At 48.6% G+C, this 18,881-nt stretch overlaps 1 protein-coding gene across 2 annotated transcripts in view; it reads left to right on the forward strand.

The window, feature by feature from the left end:
- VTI1A (vesicle transport through interaction with t-SNAREs 1A) overlaps positions 1-17,458 on the forward strand; it is a 373,485-nt gene extending 356,027 nt beyond the window's left edge. For both annotated transcript variants that reach the window (XM_068961555.1, XM_068961554.1), the window contains one exon: positions 16,572-17,458. In XM_068961555.1, the coding sequence (XP_068817656.1) occupies positions 16,572-16,665 (94 nt within the window). In that variant the 3' untranslated portion in view covers positions 16,666-17,458. The remainder of the gene's footprint in view (positions 1-16,571) is intronic.
- The last annotated feature ends 1,423 nt before the right edge of the window (positions 17,459-18,881 follow it).

Below are 18,881 nucleotides of genomic sequence, written 5' to 3' on the forward strand. Positions count from 1 at the left end.
TTCACCATCCATGTGTGAAGATTAAGGCCAGGGAGCTTGAAGGCAGTACCTCCAAAGAATGGCAGAGGAAAGAATGGCTTCTTCTTTCTAAGATTCAGGCTGCTCCATGGCTCAGTTTCTTTAAAGATCACTCTTGACTTCTAGTTTTTGGTTTTCTGACTTTTGGTTTTTCTGTTTATTACAGCCAAACAATGAGCCTGAGAAAGAGTGCAAAGGCCACTTGGGTCACATGTATTTACTACCATTTTAGGAAAGGGAAAATGAAGTCACATTATTTTTCACCAGATGGCTCAATAGACTGAGCATAGGGGCCATCCTCCAAACCTCTCTGCCACTCATCCTCCAATGAGGAGGGCACTGGCTTATAAGGTGTTGCGCATCAGATGTACACCCTCCTCCTTGAGTCACCAGCCAGACTCTCCAGCGCCTTCTCCAGGCTGTGAGGATCAAGGGGGCTGCAGATGTGTGGTCCAGTCCTGACCTCTGCCTGTGCATTTCATCGCCTCGTGAGAGGTCCAGAAGGCACACACAAGCTGGTTTCTGGCTTCTGTTGACCTCTCTCTCTAGCCCTCGACCCTGCGGTTAGGAATCAGTTATGGGCTAAGTTGGGTGCACTCAGTGTAGACCCTGGTTATTGATGCTCACACCAAGGCTGAACTTCAGACTTCCACAGGGTCAGGAGGGCTGGGCTCTTCCTGCCTCTGTGAGAAAATCTCCAGCAATGTAGGGCAAGGAGACGCTCCCTGACCCACCCCCTTCCTTTTAACTCACCCCTTAATAACTAGCCGGAGGTCACAGGCTAAAGATCAGGACCGCTCTGACCCATAGACACATGTGCTTTGTTTGGCTGCCCAGAGTTTTGGAAAACTTTTTCTTAGTTGCCAATATTTAAAACTTGAGAGATTTTGCAGAAAGAGCACAATTTCTGGCTTCTCTTGGCAAAAAAGAAGATCCAGCTGTACTGAGCCAACTTTCCATCCCCAGAGCGACTAGGAGCAGTGCCCTGATTTAGAAAGAGGGCAGGCACGCCCAGTTCTCCGGTCCCCTCTCCTGATGCCTGCAGCCCTCAGACTGGAGATACCTGCTCCTTGCCGCCAGACTTCCTTCCTTGGTTAGAGAAGAGAATTACATGTGTTTCCAGGCCAGCAGGTGACCGCCAGCAGGGGACGTGGCTTCACCTGCGCAAACATGGGGCTCCTGCTAGCTGATTGTCACCCCGTCCCAGCCTCCTCCCTCCCAAAGGAGTGTGAGTCAGCCATTGTGCTTATCTTAAATAAGCCTTCAGAGGAGGTCTTCTTCACCTGGGGCTCACCTGCTCAGAAATGATAATGCTGCTATGGGGAGCCCAGAGGGATAGGGAGGGAGGTAGGAGGGGGGTTTGGGATGGGGGACACATGTACACCTGTGGCTGATTGATGTCAGTGTACGGCAAAAACCACTACAATATTGTAATTAGCCTCCAATTAAAATAAATTAATTTTTTTAAAAACTTTAAAAAAATCAGTTTAGAGTGAAAGATGGTGAAGGAGAGTCAAGTTTGAGCAGACAGTGCACACCCTGCTGGGTGTCTCCCGCAGAGCAGCCCAGGATTCATGTCAGCAGAAGATCCCTCCCCCGGGTCAGGAGCGGCATGCCCGGAGCCCAGAGCGAAGGTCACCTGATGGGAGCTGGCAGCAGAGAGGGCCTGTGAGGAGCCGCTGTGGAGATGGAACTGGTGGGAAGGCAGAGAAAGAAAGGGAGAAACACCCTGACTTCTCGCTCCCTCCCCCCTCACTGTTCTGCCAACACCTCCCATTGGCTGGACGCAGTGAGCAGCCGGCCTACAGGGGTTAGGGTGGTGGTGGAGGCAGTTTCTTTATGATAAACAGCAAAGCAGTGAAGGCATAAGAGAAGGATCTGAAGACACATGGCCCCAGAATTGGCACAGTGAGGATATGAGTTAAGACATATCCCATTCAGTCACAGAATCAAATCTGGATGAAAGAGAGAAGTTCTTATATTATGATCTAGAAAACATAACCACATCCCTCAGGAGCTGACAGAGATGCAGATGGCTGATAAACCTTTGCCAAAATGTTTTATTCCCCCAACATCAGGAAAGAAAAAAGGTGTAAATCCGTGACTCTTAGGAGACACGTATCTAATGTCAGATCTTGCAGGAAATATTGTGAAAGCCCATCACAAAAGCCAAGGCCGCCGTGTCTCCACCCGTGTGACCTCAACCAGCCCCGATCCAGAAGAGGCATCTTGGCTGTCAAGGCGTGTCTCTAGGGAAACTGACAGCTGGGGAGGGCAGCCTCCGACTTCCTGGGTAACTGAGGAGCTGCTGAAGGTGGGGCTTCCAGGAGAGGGGCTGAGCCTGGACCCTGTAAGGCAACCTAATCAAGGCCAGCAATGGGATGTGCCCTCCAGGAATCTCTAGAGGAATGTGAAGGCCTTCCAGGCTAAGGCACCTGATGGGGCGTGTCTACGGGAGGGGAGGGAGCAGCCAAACGAGGAGGAATTTCAGGACTCACTGCTGGCAGACAAGCGAGCAATAGACAATAGGAGTGAATGGACTGTTGCTCACCAGGCTCCTCTGTCCATGGGATTCTCCAGGCAAGAATACTGGAGTGGGTAGCCATTCCCTTCTCCAGAGTATCTTCCCCACCCAGGGATGGAACCTGGGGATGTGGGCAGATTCTTTACCATCTGAGCCACCAGGGAAGCCCCAATAAAGTAATAGCTATTATAGTTCAGTTCTAAGCAGTTACTATTGCCAAGCACTGGTCCAAGCACTTGATGTTGACTTAACTCACTTATTTATTCATGTAATTAATTGACTAAGGTACTGCTATTATTAACCCTATTTTTCTGATGAGGCTGAAGCATTGGTTCTTTGGACCTTTCAGATTCTTTGTATTGGTACTTTCATCTTTCTTTTTTTTTTTAAACAGAGGGACTGATGGAGGATTTTCCACTTTTTATTTTGCCAAGTAAGAGGGACTAGTTTTCCAAAGAGAGTGTATATTTCCAATGTCCAAGTTGGGACCCTGGAAGAAAACAGTGACATCTACTATCCCCATCACTCCACAAAATAAAGAATATTTCACACTAAAAGAGCCAAGGACATAATCTTGGAGAAGTAATGACGTAATTTGCCCTACTGGTTTGTGGCAGATTTGAGTCCCAGAAGTTGGCTCCAGAAATGAAGGCGACTGATTAACTTCTGCCCAAACGTAGCTCATGGCTTCTCTGGAGAGTACGGGAAGTGGGGGACTCTCGGCCAGGGAGGGGTTGGGGAGTGGCTCATTCAGGAGGGCAGTGAGGTTGCTTCACAGTATAGGGCAGGACCGGGCAGAGTGAGGAATCTCCCTCAGGACACCCAGCAGGAGAAGCAGAGGGGAGCGTGAGTAGCCTTCCTCTTTCCCTGATTCTGTTGAGGGGTTGGGTCTTCAGGCATTTACCTAGAAGAGAGGGGCTGAAAGGGCACAACCAGTCTGCCAGTGACCAAAAAAAGCTGATGAACTATGCTCCTGAGTAGCAATGACTATTATCTGAGTAGCTCACAGTGCGTTTACGCCAGGCACTAAGTAAAGAGTTGGCTTCGGTTAATCAGTGTTCTGTGCTAGCAGCCGCAGTTAACTTGCGCGCCCACTTTCTGTGTGCATGGAGAAGAGTGTAAGGATGAAGATGTCCAAGAGTTGCCTTCAGACGACCAAGGCGAGTCTGACAGAGAATGTGAGACACGCCAGTTACGTAAATAACCACCTTATTATGTGTGTGTCCAGCAGCGGTGGAAGATAAGACTGGAGAGGTGGGCTGGGGCTTCAGGGAACTCCTTTGCCCAAAGAGGCATGATATAATCTCCACCTCATGGGATTGTAGTAAGGGTTCAACAAAGTGTAGAAAATGCCAGAACAGCACCTGGCTGGAAGTCCACATCCCACTCAGATGAGCTTGTGGGTATGGTATGGCTGCAGCTCTCGTTGCCGTCACTGATGTTGCTGTTGGCATCACCATGGCAACCACACTGTGACAGTGTGAGGAGGACTTTCCAGAGGGTAGAGCTGGGTGGGATTTTCCAGCTCTGGGGTTCACAAACTTTGACATTTCTTGGATTTGGGACTTTTTCAACAGAGGACTGAAGGAGGATTGTCCACTTTTGATTTTGCCAAGTAAGAGAGAGTAGTTTCCAAGGAGAGAGCACATTTCCAATGTCCAAACAAGGACATTGGAGGGAAAAAAACGTACCATCTGCTATCACCGACACTCCATAAAATAAAGGGCATTTGCACACAGAAACAGTAGGAAGGACAATCTCAGAGGAAAGGGCAGCCCTTGAAATCAAGTAATCTGGTTTTAGGCCTTCCCTGGTGGCTCAGATGGTAAAGAATCTGCCTGCAATGTGGGAGACCTGGGTTCTAGCCCCGGGTCAGAAAGATCCCCTGGAGAAGGAGATGGCAACCCATTCTAGTATTCTTGTCTGGAGAATTCCATGGACAAAGGAGCCTGGTGGGCTACAGTCTGTGGGGGTCTCAAAGAGTCGGACACAACTAAGGGACTAACACTTAATCTGTCCTTTTTAAAAAAAAAAAAAAAACAGAGGCTCCTAGGTCATTCTTTTTTCATCTTCAGCTTCGCCCTGGCGTTTGGGAATCACTGTTATCCATCCTTCCATGCCTCTCTTCAGTGGGTTGTACATAAAGTTCCTTCAAGTTTTTCCGTAAGATGTTACTGAAAACCTGAACGAACATTTTAGCCAACCCAGTATATAGACATGGCACTGGGTTGGGCTCAGTAAGAGACTGATAGGTTCTGAGCTGCGTTCCCAGATTTTGGTGAACATTCCCTGTTGGCAGAAGACGTATTTCGAGTTGCCGTGATGTGTAGTTGCCATGGTGGCCCCGGCCACTCTCGTGAGAAGGAGGATCACAGTGAACCCAGAATGGGCCTGGGGGTCTGAAGACGTGGCTGGGCCCCACAGGGTTGACCTTGGGCATGTCCCTCCACCTCTCAAGGCCTCTGGAGGCCACACTCTAGTTTTAGAGTCATGGAGACCTTCTCCAGCTCTGGGAGTCTGCAAACCTGGGAGAGATTACGTGTAACTTACCTAGCTACAGCATCATTTCATTTTCTTCAACTGTTTTCCAAGCCCTTTGATTGAAGCAAGCTGCCCTGATCCTCTCTGAAAGCCTGGTAGCCAGCAAAGCTCTCCAGGCCCCCTGCCGTCATCAAGTCCATATTTAAGAGTGGCAGCAGGCCGCACTGCCCGGGCTGAAATGTGCTGTGTGTTTGGCCCCGCAGAGTGCAGTGTAACTACACACCACTGATCAGACCCGGGCAGACTTATCAATGGGCTCTGACAGGTACTTGCTGGCTGCCTTCCCGGGCTGGGAAGGTCTCCTCAAGCCAGCCAATGGGATGCCCTCCCTTTGCCTTTGATGTTCATGAGGCCACCTCAGAGGGAAGGCTCGCCCTGCCAGGGACAGTGTTACCGTGAGACCCAGATGTACCAGCCTGTGGGATCCAGAAGTCTAGTGGGCTTGGGGTGGGGGTGGGGGGAGCACCACCTCCTGCACCCTATCCAGCCCCTGGAGGCTCCACAGGCAGCTCCTCCAGCTTCTGACCACTTTCGTCCTGCCTGTCCCCTCTCCTGAAAGTGCATTTCCTTTCAGAGAATGACTTGCCAACTGCACGCATATAAAGGCTTTACCTTTTCAAAATGCTGTATAATCTTTAATGAGCTAATCCTCTTCTCCCTGGGGTGGTTGGTGAATAGGATGCTTTTGCTCCGGAAGAAACTGGAGTGACTTGCTCCGGGTCGCCTCAGGCCAACCCAGGATTGTGGGTGCACAACAAATTGTCCCCAGCCCCTAATGACGGCCTTTGTTGTGAGGCTTCTGTAATTGATTGCTCTTTGTGACACTGTCTGCTCCCACGGGGCAGGGACTCCGGGTTTCTTTTCTTCTGCTAAGGGACTTGGCCAGACCTGCTGTCCCCATCTGCACAGCGTGCAAGGACCACAGTCTCCAGCGGAGGAGAACGTGCCCTCGATAGCTTTTAGCTTTGAGTCCAGGAGCGCGCAAACCACCGATAGCGTGCAAAACCTAGCCCCCTGTCTGCTTTTGGATGGCCCGTGGGATAAAAATGGTTTTGGCACTTTGAAATGGCTGGAAACCAATCAAAAGGAGAATATTGTTTGATATGGGAAAATTACATGAACTTCAAATCCCAGGGTCTGTAAAGAAAGTTTTATTAGAACACAACCATACTCCCTGGTCCACACATGGCCTGGGTCTCCTTTTGCACCTCACAGGCAGAGTCGAGTAGTTGCAACAGAGGCAGTATGGCCCACAAAGCCTAAAACATTGACCATCGTGGGTTGTATTGTGTGTTCACTGCTTCCTCCCATGCCCTTCCCCCAAATCCATATATTGAAGTACCTCAGAATGTGACCCTGTTTGGAAGTAAGATCTTTGCAAAAACAGTTGCTTAAGATGAGACATTCCTGGAGCAAGGTAGTCCCCTGGTCCGATACGACTCGTGTCCTTAGGAAAGAGGAAATTTGGATGCAGATATACACACAGGAAAAAACACCATGTGAAGATGAAAGCAGAGATCTCAGTGATGCTTCTCCAAGCCAAGGAACTTCAGATATTGCCAGCAAACCACCAGGAGCTGGGGGAGAGGCATGGAACAGATTCACTCTCCCAGCTCTCGGGAGGCTTCAACCTGCCAACACCTTGATCTAGGACGCCCAGCCTCCAGGAAGTGTGGCAACACATTTCAGCCACCCAGTCTGTGGTGCTTGGTTACTGCGGCTCCAGCAAACTCATATGTTTATTATCTGACCCTTTACAGAAAAGGTTTGTGGATCCCTGTAAAATTAAGTAGAAACTTGAAAACAAGCTACTCGTCCTCACTCAGGACCTAGCCTCTGTGTGCCACATACTGGTTCCTGTCACTCCTGGGACATCCCTGGTGGTCCAGTGGCTAAGTCTCCAAACTCCCAATGCAGGGGGCCTGGGTTTGATCCCTGGTCAGGGAACTAGATCCCACATGCTGCAACTAAGACCCATCACAGCCTAAATAAATAATTATTTTAAAAAAACAAAAAAACTATTCCTCCTGTGTCCTCTTCCCTCAGGACTCATGTATAACTGACCACTTCTAAAAGCAGGTCAGTAAATATGGACTCAGAATGGCAGATGATGGCTTAGTAAGCCAGAGATAGCATCTGGCCTTCTTCTTGTTTTAAATGTCTTATCCCAGAGCCAGGAGTCTCTGTGGGAGGAACCCCCTCAGGTCCCTCATCTCACATGGCTTTGAGCCACTGCCCACTCTGTTGGTGAATGGAAAGCTCATTCTGAGATGAAAGAACCAACTGCTCCTGAAGCTTGTAAGCCCCACAGCTGTATGCAGAGCTTCCAGCGAACCAGACAGGAGCTGTCCTGACCTCAGAGGAGGACAGGGGTGTGGAGCAATGGAGAACGATTGGTCATTGTGAAGGCTGAGACTGGATGGCCAAGTTCACATCCTGGTGTGGATGTGAGAACTCTGAATATTCATGTCCCAGGGCCACCATAACACAGCACCAAAAAAAAAAAAAAAACTGGGTGGCTTGAAACAACAGAAATGTGGGCCATGCTCCCTCCAAAGCCTCTTGGGGAGAGCTCTTCTCTGCCTCTTCCAGCTTCCAGTGGCCACACACACTCCTTGGCTTGTGGCAGCCTCTCTCCAGTCTTCATCTGACTTCACAAGGCCTTCTGCCCTGTGTTTGTGTCCTTTCTTCTCTTAAGGACACCCGTCATTGGCTTAGGGCCTACCCTACACCCAAGATGACTTGAACTCAAGATCCTCCACAAATTACATCTGAGAAGACCCTGTTTCCAGATGAGATCAGGTTCTGAGGTGGACTTGGATTTGGGGTGGGTGAGACGGGTGCAGGGGTGGCTCTTCAACTCAGTACAGTATGGCTGAAAGAGAGAATCCCCAGCCAAACTTACTCTAATCAAAAGAGAATCGTTTGGCTCCTATAACTAGGAGGTTTAAATGTGACTCTTCAGGCACACAGCAGGGGTTCAAGTAATGCCCTCACAATCCATCTTTTTCTCATCTCCTGGCTCCGTGTTTCTCTGTGTTGGCATCGTTCAGGCAGGTTCCCCTGCTGCGTGGTGATAAGAACGCCTTCCACCATCCGTGTGTGGGTGGTGTATGCGTGCTGATGCATGCTCAGTCCATACAGTCATGTCCGATCCTTTGCGACCCTATGGACTGTAGCCTGACAGTCTCCTCTGTCCATGAGATTCTCCAGGCAAGAATACTGCAGTGGGTTGCCATTTCCTCCTCCAGGGGATCTTCCCAACCCAGGGATTGAACCTGCATCTCTTATGTCTCCTGCATTGCCAGGCGGGTCTTTACCACTAGCGCCGCATGTCCACCCCCCCATATCTTCCTCCAGCCTCTCTGTGCTAGGCTTCCATTGTCTGTCCAGCCACTCCCAGTAAAAACAGTACCTTTTTCTTGAGTTTTTAGGAAAAGTCCTCATGGGACTCCATCTGGATTGGTTGGTATGCCAGTTCCTAAATAAGTGCTCTGCAGGGGCCAGAGAACTAATTAGCTGGGGCTGCCTGGATCACGTGTCCACTTGTGGAAGCAGAGAATGGGGGGTGGGGTGCCCCACCTGAATCCCTGGGGGTAAAGCTGGAGACTCCTCCTGAAGACACAGGACCTGGAAGACCCTGGGTGGATGTTATCAGAGGCCATAACAAACACACAGCTCTAGTTCAGAGGCAGCCAGGTACAGTTAAAGTTAGTGTTAGAGGCTGATTCCCAATGAACCATTTCTGCTGCTCCTATTTGACCTGGAAGACCCTGGGTGGATGTTATCAGAGGCCATAACAAACACACAGCTCTAGTTCAGAGGCAGCCAGGTACAGTTAAAGTTAGTGTTAGAGGCTGATTCCCAATGAACCATTTCTGCTGCTCCTATTTTCATCTCTTTTTGGTGAAGACTAACGTGGAATTGGATGCAGAACTGGGAGAGACTTCCCTTGGCCCTTGTTTTTCAAAAGTTCCTTTCCCCACTGTTCTGGTTGCTAAATATCCTGCCAATTGTTACTGTCCTGTCAAAACCCAAAGGTGGGGTGTCATTATTCAGGCCTGGTGGGCCAGGCAGGAAAGCATGTGCTGGACAGGACCCTAAACCTGTGGCATGTCTAGGAAGGGGGAGGCGGTGGTTAAGAACTAACTCCTAAAGCTGTGCGTGTCTACAAGCAGCCCTTAAAAACCGGAAAGACAACCACATCAACCTCCAGGGGAGCTTCATTCATTCATACATTCAGCAAGCCCTTTTTTTTTTTTGAGAATGTCTGTGCTGAGCTCTGTTTTGGCCACTGGGAATACAAAAGACAAAGGAGATTCAGATCGTCAAAGGGTCACTTTTTTTTTTCCACTGGGGAAACATGCACAGAAACAGAAAATTCATAAAACTGTGTGGTTAGTGGTGAGAGAGGGGCCCAGGGAAATCCAAGCGTGAACAAGGGGTGTGGTTGGGAAATTCTCCTGGAAGAGGTGAGGAAAATATGCCTCCTGTAGGTCAAGGACTTGGTTTTGGAATCAGGGTGAATCAACCTAAAACTACTTTTTGGTTTCAAATAGCAGAAAATGCAGCTTAAACTGAATTCAGGAATAGTTAATTTATTTTCTCTTGTAACTGAAAGTCCGAAAGAAACATGTTTGATAGAGAGGTTCACCATGTCTTCAGGACTGGGGTTCCATTTCTCTGCCTCTCCTTCAACTCTGCTATCCTCCATGGGTCAGCTTCTTTCTTAGAAGCTGGCTTCACTCATGGAAATAAAAGGGTTGCAGCAGATCCAGACGTGACAGCCACACACCACACAGTGCAGGTGACTTCATATTCTAAGCGAACCTTCTGCCATTCACTCAGTTGCACAGGCCTCATTCACGTGCCTGCTTCTGGTGCAGTAACTGTGGTCAGGAGCGTGGAACACGGTGACCCCTTATCGTAGCTCACAGCTCTGCCCCTAGAGCTAGGGGTAGTGTCAGATGTTTGGAATGGAGAAATGAATGCAGCCAACATGTATCTGCTCTTCATGGGAAGCAGAATGCCCACCTGAGCTTGCTGAAACTTTCATCAGCATACACTAGCATTGGTTATAGCTGAGTCTTCAGTGAAGTCTTATAACCAAGAAGGGAGCAGAGGGGCTCTCAGCTTCTGAAAACCAAGAGACAAAAAACCTGTTCTTCAAACAAAGAAGTTGCATCATGCTAAGTCACGTCAGTTGTGCCTTACTCTTTGTGACCCCCATGGACTGCAGCCTGCCAGCCTGCTCTGTCCACGGGATTCTCCAGGCAAGAATACTGGGGTGGGTTGTTGCTATGTCCTCTTCCAGGGGTCCTCCTGGCCCAGGGATCGAACCCACATCTGTTACATCTCCTACATTGGCAGGCAGCTTGTTTACCACTAGTGCCACCTGGGAAACCCATATGAGCCTTCATCGTACCCTGGCATCTGTGATGCTTTAAACCAAAGCCTCATCTGGCTTGGCCAGTCACCCTATCTTGGAGAACTGGGGCAGGAGTGCATCACCCAGTATTAACTGATGCTGCAGTTTCAGTGACCCCCCCCCCCCAATCTCACTGGCTTCATACTGGTCCACCAGGGGTCATGCTGAGCCCCCAGGGCAATGGTCTTCCTTGGGGTGACTTAGGGATCCAGGCAGAAGGAGTGAGTCTCCATCATCCTGAACCTCCACTCCCGGAACACTGTTGTAGTTCAGTCACTCAGCCATGTCTGACTCTGCGCCCCCGTGGACTGCAGCACGCTGGGCTTCCCTGTCCTTCATCATCTCCCAGAGCTTGCTCAAACTCATGTCCATTGAGTCAGTGATGCCATCCAACCATCTCACCCTCTGTCGTCCCCTTTTCCTCCTGCCTTCTATCTTTCCCAGCATCTGAGTCTTTTCCAATGAGTCGTCTGGCTGTTCGAATCAGGTGGTCAAAGTATTGGAGCTTCAGCATCAGTCCTTCCAATAAATCAGTTCAGTTCAATTCAGTCACTCAGTCATGTCTGACTCTTTGCGACCCCATGAATCGCAGCACGCCAGGCCTCCCTGTCCATCACCAACTCCTGGAGTTCACTCAAACTCAACGTCCATCGAGTCGGTGATGCTATCCAGCCATCTCATCCTGTCGTCCCCTTTTCCTCTTGCCCCCAATCCCTCCCAGCATCAGAGTCTTTTCCAATGAGTCAACTCTTTGCATGAGGTGGCCAAAGTACTGGAGTTTCAGCTTTAGCATCATTCCTTCCAAAGAAATTCCAGGGCTGATCTCCTTTAGGATGTACTGGTTGGATCTCCTTGCAGTCCAAGGGACTCTCAAGAGTCTTCTCCAACACCACAGTTCAAAAGCATCAATTCTTCAGCACTCAGCTTTCTTCACAGTCCAACTCTCACATCCACACATGACTACTGGAAAAACCATAGCCTTGACTGGACAGACCTTTGTTGGCAAAGTAATGTCTCTGCTTTTCAATATGCTATCTAGGTTGGTCATAACTTTTCTTCCAAGGAGTAAGCGTCTTTTAATTTCATGGCTGCAGTCACCATCTGCACTGATTTTGGAGCCCCCAAAAATAAAGTCTGACACTGTTTCCACTGTTTCCCCATCTATTTCCCATGAAGTGATGGGACCAGATGCCATGATCTTCGTTTTCTGAATGTTGAGCTTTAAGCCAACTTTCTCACTCTGCTCTTTCACTTTCATCAAGAGGCTTTTTAGCTCCTCTTCACTTTCTGTCACAAGGGTGGTGTCATCTGCATATCTGAGGTTATTGATATTTCTCCCGGCAATCTTGATTCCAGCTTGTGCTTCTTCCAGCCCAGCATTTCTCATGATGTATTCTGCATATAAGTTAAATGAGCTGGGTGACAATATACAGCCTTGACCTACTCCATTTCCTATTTGGAACCAGTCTGTTGTTCCATGTTCAGTTCTAACTCTTGCTTCCTGACTTGCATATAGGTTTCTCAAGAGGCAGGTCAGGTGGTCTGGTATTCCTATCTCTTTCAGAATTTTCCACAGTTAATTGAATATTCAGGACTAATTTCCTTTAGGATCTACTGGTTTGATCTTCTTGCTGTTCAGGGGACTCTCAAGCGTCTTCTCCAGCACCACAGTCGCTCAATCGTGTTCGTCCCTTTCCAACCACATGAACTGTAACCTCTGTCCATGAAATTCTTCAGGCAAGAATACTGGAGTAGGTAGCCATTCCCTTTTCCAGGGAATCCTCCCAACCCAGGGATCAAGCCCAGGTCTCCTGCACTGCAGGCCGATTCTTTACCATCTGAGCCAGTAGGGAAGCCCCTCCCAGAATGTACACCCTCCTAAAACAGAACAACGAGGCAGGAGCCAGCTGGAGAGTCAAACCCTGGAAGTAAATGCCTCCACCCAGAAGTAATGCCCAACTCTTTTGCTCACACTCCACTGACTAAGATAGGTCACATGGTCACATCTAACATCAAGGGGCAGGCGAGTGTCAGCACCCAGAAAACAGACGCCTGAGACGGTGGAATTCCTGGGTTCCTCCGGTGAGAGAGCGGAGAGCTGTACCAGGTGCCTGCCTGCCTCCTTCCCTTCAACCAGTCTTCTGTGATTCCAGCTGCCACACGCTGGAGCTTGTTTCCAGAGGGGGAGGAGATGGCAATGGAAAGATTAGCCGCTCCCTGGGTTCCACACAGGGATCAGTATTTTCAATAGTACTTTGTGAGTTCAGCCTCAAAGTAAATGGTTAATTCATCTTGTATCAACAGCACTGTGATTCAGAATGTAAACTTGGAGAATCCTTGATGTTCCGGGCCCACATTCCTGTTAATTTGGCTCTGCATTCTTTTAAAGCCGCAGCGTGCTCGCTTAATGGAAGGCAGCATGCAAATGTGCAGGCTTTGCCTGGAGGCAGTTTAGCCTGGCTGTTTCAATGGACGTCTTCTTTCAAGTGTATATTCTTTCTTAAATTATTTACTGGGTAAACACACTTTGCATTTTCAAAAGGGAGATTAAGACTGCTTGCTGCAGACCTAGTGGAACATAAAGCCCCCACCCCCCACCATCCCCAACCCTGTCCAAAGTTAGAAAGTAGTTTGGGCTTCCCCCAAAGTTCGTTCTCTGCCTCTCAAGCTGGGAACCCCACTTCCTGGCTTGTGGTTCTGACTCTCTCTGGACTCTGCATTCCTTTCTGCTTCGCCTGCAGCCATACCTGCCAGCAGCCCCTGGCTGGGACTGTACTCCAGGCCTCCTCACAGATGGGGCCCTCCGATGCCAGCCCATGTTTCCCCGTCCAGGCTGGCTCGGCCTTATTCACTTTTCTGGTCCTTAGAGGTGCTGTATCCAATACCTTTGAGGCCCAAAGCTGGGTTGGTGGCTGGGCCAGGGTCAGTCTCACTTCCAACTCCGTGAACACCAATTCTCTTTATTTACTTATTTATTTGCCCCTCTGCGCCATTCATCCCAAATATTTGCCACCCTTTGGTTGAAAGCAAACCTCTCCTGCTGGCCTCTTCCACTGCCAGCACCCGGTTCCATGAGGTTCCCTTCTCCCCGCTTCAGGGAAAGGGCCTAGCAGTGCAGTGTTCCATCTGAGGGGGACTTTTTTGTTTATTCTCTTAGTTGCTCAGTCGTGTATAACTCGTTGTGACCCCATGGGCCTTAGCCTGTCAGGGTCCTCTGTCCGTGGGATTTCCCAGGCAAGAATACTGGAGAGGGTTGCCATTTCCTTCTCCAGGGGGTCTTCCCAACCCAGGGATTAAACCTACATCTCTTGGCATTGGCAGGGGTGTTCTTTACCACTGAGCCACCAGAGAAGCCCTTTGGGGGATTTACCTCAGCTTTTAACTTCAGGTTTTTCTGTGTAGACGCCCTGAGATTTTCCTGCAAAGGAAATTTGCGCAGATTTCTTCTCCATTCTCCTTGGAATGGAACGATTACAGTTGCAGTTCTTTCATCGCCATCCTTTGGATGGCTCTCCTGGGGACCTACTTGCCAGTCACCATGACTTGTGCTGGGGCTGCAGAGGTGACGGCACCAGGAACTGAGGATGCACCAAGGTCTTTCTGAACCTCTGTGAGCCTGTGGCACCCTTCTTGGGATCAGGTGTGTGTGCACTGAGTGAATTAAAGATACGACCCATTAGGAAAGATCATGAGTGAAGCCCACTCCTCCTTGCCTAGAGATGAGGAAAACCCAATTAGGAAGACCTGGAAAGAGCTGAGGATTTAGGGATCCCCGTGTCTTCATTTTTCTAACCATGCCTCAGATTAAACAAGTAACACTCACAGTTAATCCTTTATAAATTAGCATCATGGATGCCTTGGGGCCCTCAACCCACAAATAAAATGGTTGTCAACCGAGAGACACACTACCGTATATTACTTAAGGCAGAATTTTAAAGAGTTTTCATGCTTTTAATCTGTTTCACTGCTGAGTTTCAATTTTGCTGATTTCCTTTGCAAGTCTGATGCGGGTAACGGTGGTAAATAAGAGATTTTGACAGTGACTCGGGCAAATGGGATGGGTAGGGACGGTTCTGAAGACTTCTGCCCCTTCCCGAAAGAAGGGGGGCAAAATCCATTTAGGTTTTAAATCAAGCCATCACATCACTCTGATTAGTGTTTGTAATTAGCCTCGCTTTTAACAAGCCGTGAAGTCCCGTTTTTATTTCTTTATTTTGGGGACAGAGGATCTTCCTGGCTCCTGAGTAAATATGGCCTGTTAAGTCTGAATTAGCTGTCATCACAGAAGAATTAATGTCAGGGTGCAGCCTTTCTAGTGGAGAAGGGAAGAAGCAAACGAGACAGATCTTAGCTGAGCCTTACGTGATAAATGAGGACCCGGCGAATCATTCATCTCCTTCGAGGAAAGTGGACACAGGCACTAAAGCAGTTTTGCGGAAGACGTGTCAGCAAATGTGATCATTTTGTAACCTGTCAGGAGGAGAGAGCTGGTCCTTCAAGGGGGGCCACAAGGGAGTGGGTTTGTCTGATGTGACTGTCTCTGTCCATCCATTTAGGCTTGGGGAAGAAGGGGGTGGGCGAGGGAGAATCCAGCTGAAACCACAAGAATGCTATCATCCTTCTGAGAAAGAAACTCATCCAGAAGCTAGAAAAGACTGTGAACACCTTGTAAAGATTTCTTCTCGAGGATATGAGGTTAGGAGGGTAGGGTCTCTGTTAAACTGGGGTCTGCGTGGTCCCACCTAGCTCCTTCTATGGGAGTCCCCATCCAGTGTTCTGTGTCTAGACAAGCAGCCAAATTTTTTCTTCTTCTTCTTCTTTTCAATATTTATTTATCTGGCTACGCCGTGTCTTTGTTGTGACATGCAGGATCTTCCATTTTAATTGTGGCATGGGAGACCTGTAGCTGCAACATGAGAACTCTTAAGTTGGGGCATGTGGGGTCTAGCTCCCTGACTAGGGATCAAACCCCAGGCCCCCTGTATTGAGAGCATGGAGTCTTAGCCACTGGTCCACCAGGGAAGTCCCCAGCAGACCTTTTTCTTCTTGATATTTGGAGGATGGACAGATTGGGGTTTGCTATGAGGTCTTGATGGGATGGACAGCCACCTGGAGGGCCCACCAGTCCACCTCTATTTCTGCCTGCTTGGTTTGGTGGGAGCATGTGTGGGCGAGGCTGTTTGACCCAGCTTCCCTTGGAAAACCTCAACCAGGGATTGTGACGTTTGACCTCTTTTCTCAGAATGAGGTATCAGATTATGAAACAACTTCATCAGAAGCCCTCTGCAGGCATTCTCGGAGCATACATCTTCACCCTAGTTCTTCTTCCAGCTCCCAGTTCCCCATCTGCATTTGGCAGAGCCAGGGCTGATGGGGTGGGAGTCCCGAGAGGTGAGGCCCCCCCCAACCAAAGCACACCAGGCACCTGGGCCATATTTTGTATGAACCCGCATTTTTTTTTTTTTTGCCACGGAGCACATGTAATGTTTCCTCCTGGCGTCACAGAGCATGAGCCCCAGTGACAGATGACGGTTTTGTAGCCTGAGCTGCAAGCTTGACGCTGGCTTCTTAATCTTGTCCTTTTCTTCCTAAGTCTCTCTTTTACTTTTCCCCGGGTATTTCTGTACAGGTAAGTACCTTACTGTGACATGTTTCCTTAGTCTTTCACTTTCACGGGAAACACTGAGGGAAAAAAAAAAAAAAAACCGAGGCTTGTCTCACATGTTAAATTGAAAAGAGAAGCTTGCATGGGGCCCTTGATCCCTGAAAGATTACTACATGGGACTTGGAACCCAGAAAGCCATTTGAATCACTGTAGCTTCGCTGTAAGCATTTCTCCCAGTGCTGCGTGACAGTCGCGGTAGAGTCGTTCATTTGCTGGTGGATCGTTTGGAAGCACAGAGCTGCGTAGTCACACACACACACACATACTTACACACCTCATACCAGGCTCCCAACGCACACCCATGAAGCCTCCCTTTGATTAGCCAACTTGGTCTTATATGATCTTTGTTCTCTGTTATCTGTGTGAATTGTTTTTCCTCCATTGCTCTCTCCTAGAATCATCCAGAACCGGATCCTGATCGTCATCCTGGGCATCGTCCTGGTTATCACCATCCTGACGGCGATCACTTTTTCTGTCAGAGGACACTGATGTATCTGCTCTTCCTTGATAAACAGCGACCACGGCTCGTTCTGAGTAATTAAGACAAAATGGTCACATGAATCATTTTCTTGCGCTGACAGGCTCTGAATGACCCTCCCCCTCTCTCTCGCCACTGTTCAGCTGAAGTGCAAAGACTGTAAAAATATTTTGTATTCCTGTTTGCATGTGGGTTGGTTTCCTTTTCTAGGTTTGTCTTCACCCAGATTTGTTCTTTATAGGGGAAGGCGAGTGTTTATTTGCCTTTTGGTTAATTTCATCTCCTGACCAGAGTAGCCTGGGTGACCTTCTTGCTTGCCTTGTGGGCGTGGCAGGGGTCACGGTTGGGGAGAGGGCACAGATGCGTCAGTCACGGCGGCTTCTGATGGGCTGTGCTGTTTGTCACACACCTCGTGTCACCGATCAGCCCTTCTGTGATGTCTGAGGATAAAAAATGCAGAGACCAGCAGGGCCAGAGCCACTGACAGGCCCTGCAAAGCAGTCCTGTTCCTCCCCAGATGTAGTGAATACAGTCCAGCTGCCCGAGCGTTTTCATTGTAAAGGTGGGTGTTTAAAAGCAATTGTGCGGGAAATTGACTTAGCCCTTTCCCCATTTTTCTATGTGTTTTTTTTTTCTTTTTTTAAACCCAAGAATATTTTTTGCTGAGTCTGCCCAATATCCACTTTTCACAACTTTGATTACTGGCTGCAGGAAAGATTTCCTTGCCTTCCAAAAATCCCATCCTCCCCAGAATCTGGTGGCAGAGAGTGCCCCAGCTCGGTGCTTCCTGGTAGCCTCCTCTCCCCGACCTGTTTACCCGTCTCTGTATCCTTTCCATCTTAATGTTTGTACTGTCGAAAGGAGCCGTCATACATGCAGAGGGTCTGCCAAGGTTCTCTCCACATCCATTCCAGTATGTAAAGAGAACATGAATATCTCAGGAAGAGCAGGAACCTGATTCCATCGGTGCGAAATTTCAGATGTGATTATCAATATGGTATAGTCCTATAGGCTGATGCACTGGAAATAAATTTAATGGAAAACGTCCGCTAACCTCCTGTCAAAGAATAAGGGGTCGCAGTGCATTACAATAGGACGGCTTGGGTTTTTCACTGACAAATGCGAGCACAGCCTTCCTGAATCCACAAGGTACTCAAACCTCTAACGTGCTTTGTGATTTTCTCTGGTTTCTTCCTGTCCAAGGGAACCAGGAATTGCGTTCAAAATTAGTTCATTTATGATCAGGTTGGTTCCAAGTTGCCTGAACTGAGGTCATTCTCCCCCTAGTCATAACGCAAAATGTGTTTTTCTTAAGACTTCATAGGCACTTCCAGGGTCCTTTCTATCTTTTGGATATAATTGGGAGCTTTGAATCCTTGAAAAGCAAACCTGTTCCCTTCATAAAAAATGCTAACTACCTGTGCCCATGGGCTGAGATCACCTGGATGCAGCACTTGATTTTTTTTTCTTCCCCCAACTCAGAAAAGAACCATTATGGTTTAGAGAGGAAACACACAATGGCAAAATCCACCCGAGAAATTGCAGTTATTGAAACAGGCTAGGGCCTGCATGTGTTCAGATAAATCATTTAGTATTGTGTAAATAAAGCCGCAGCCTTTACTTCTCGAGGATGGTGTGGGATTTTGGCAGAGCGCAGTAGCCCAGCAAAAGAGTGGGAAGCCTGTACTAATTTTCCTATCAGCCTTAGGGCTCTATCCTGGCAAGAAAATCTTTTATTCTGATAATGGAATGAGTATGTGTGAAACACATCAAAGAAATGATGAAAAAGCAAGGCAACAAGTCATCTCCTTCTCGTTTGGAAACTCTGATGGTGGGGAAGTATTCTACCAACCTTTCTGGTGGCTTCCCTCAAAACAGTTGGTCTTAGCTGAAGTGTATAATCGGTTGCCCAGGCACACCTCATGCCTCTAGACTTCCTGAGGCCACCTAGCAAGCCAGGTTGATCTGATCATCTAAACTTGCTGGCTTCTAAATATTTCACCTGAGGTTCATGTTGAAAGTAGAGGTAGTGCAGAAAGAGGGCGTGGCTCACCCCACAGTGGCAGCTTCTTTGGGGTCGATCTCTTTATCAGCCCTTGCCTGAGACTTTGCCCCAGTTCAACCTCAAGAGTGGGAAGAAGGTGAACAGATAACCCTTGGCCTAACAGCCCCATCACATCCACCTCGAGAACAACCTCCTAGACCAAGAGAGTGAGCACTTTGTAGG

This window comes from Capricornis sumatraensis, chromosome 23 (assembly GCF_032405125.1).
Source record: "Capricornis sumatraensis isolate serow.1 chromosome 23, serow.2, whole genome shotgun sequence".
NCBI classification, from domain to species: domain Eukaryota; kingdom Metazoa; phylum Chordata; class Mammalia; order Artiodactyla; family Bovidae; genus Capricornis; species Capricornis sumatraensis.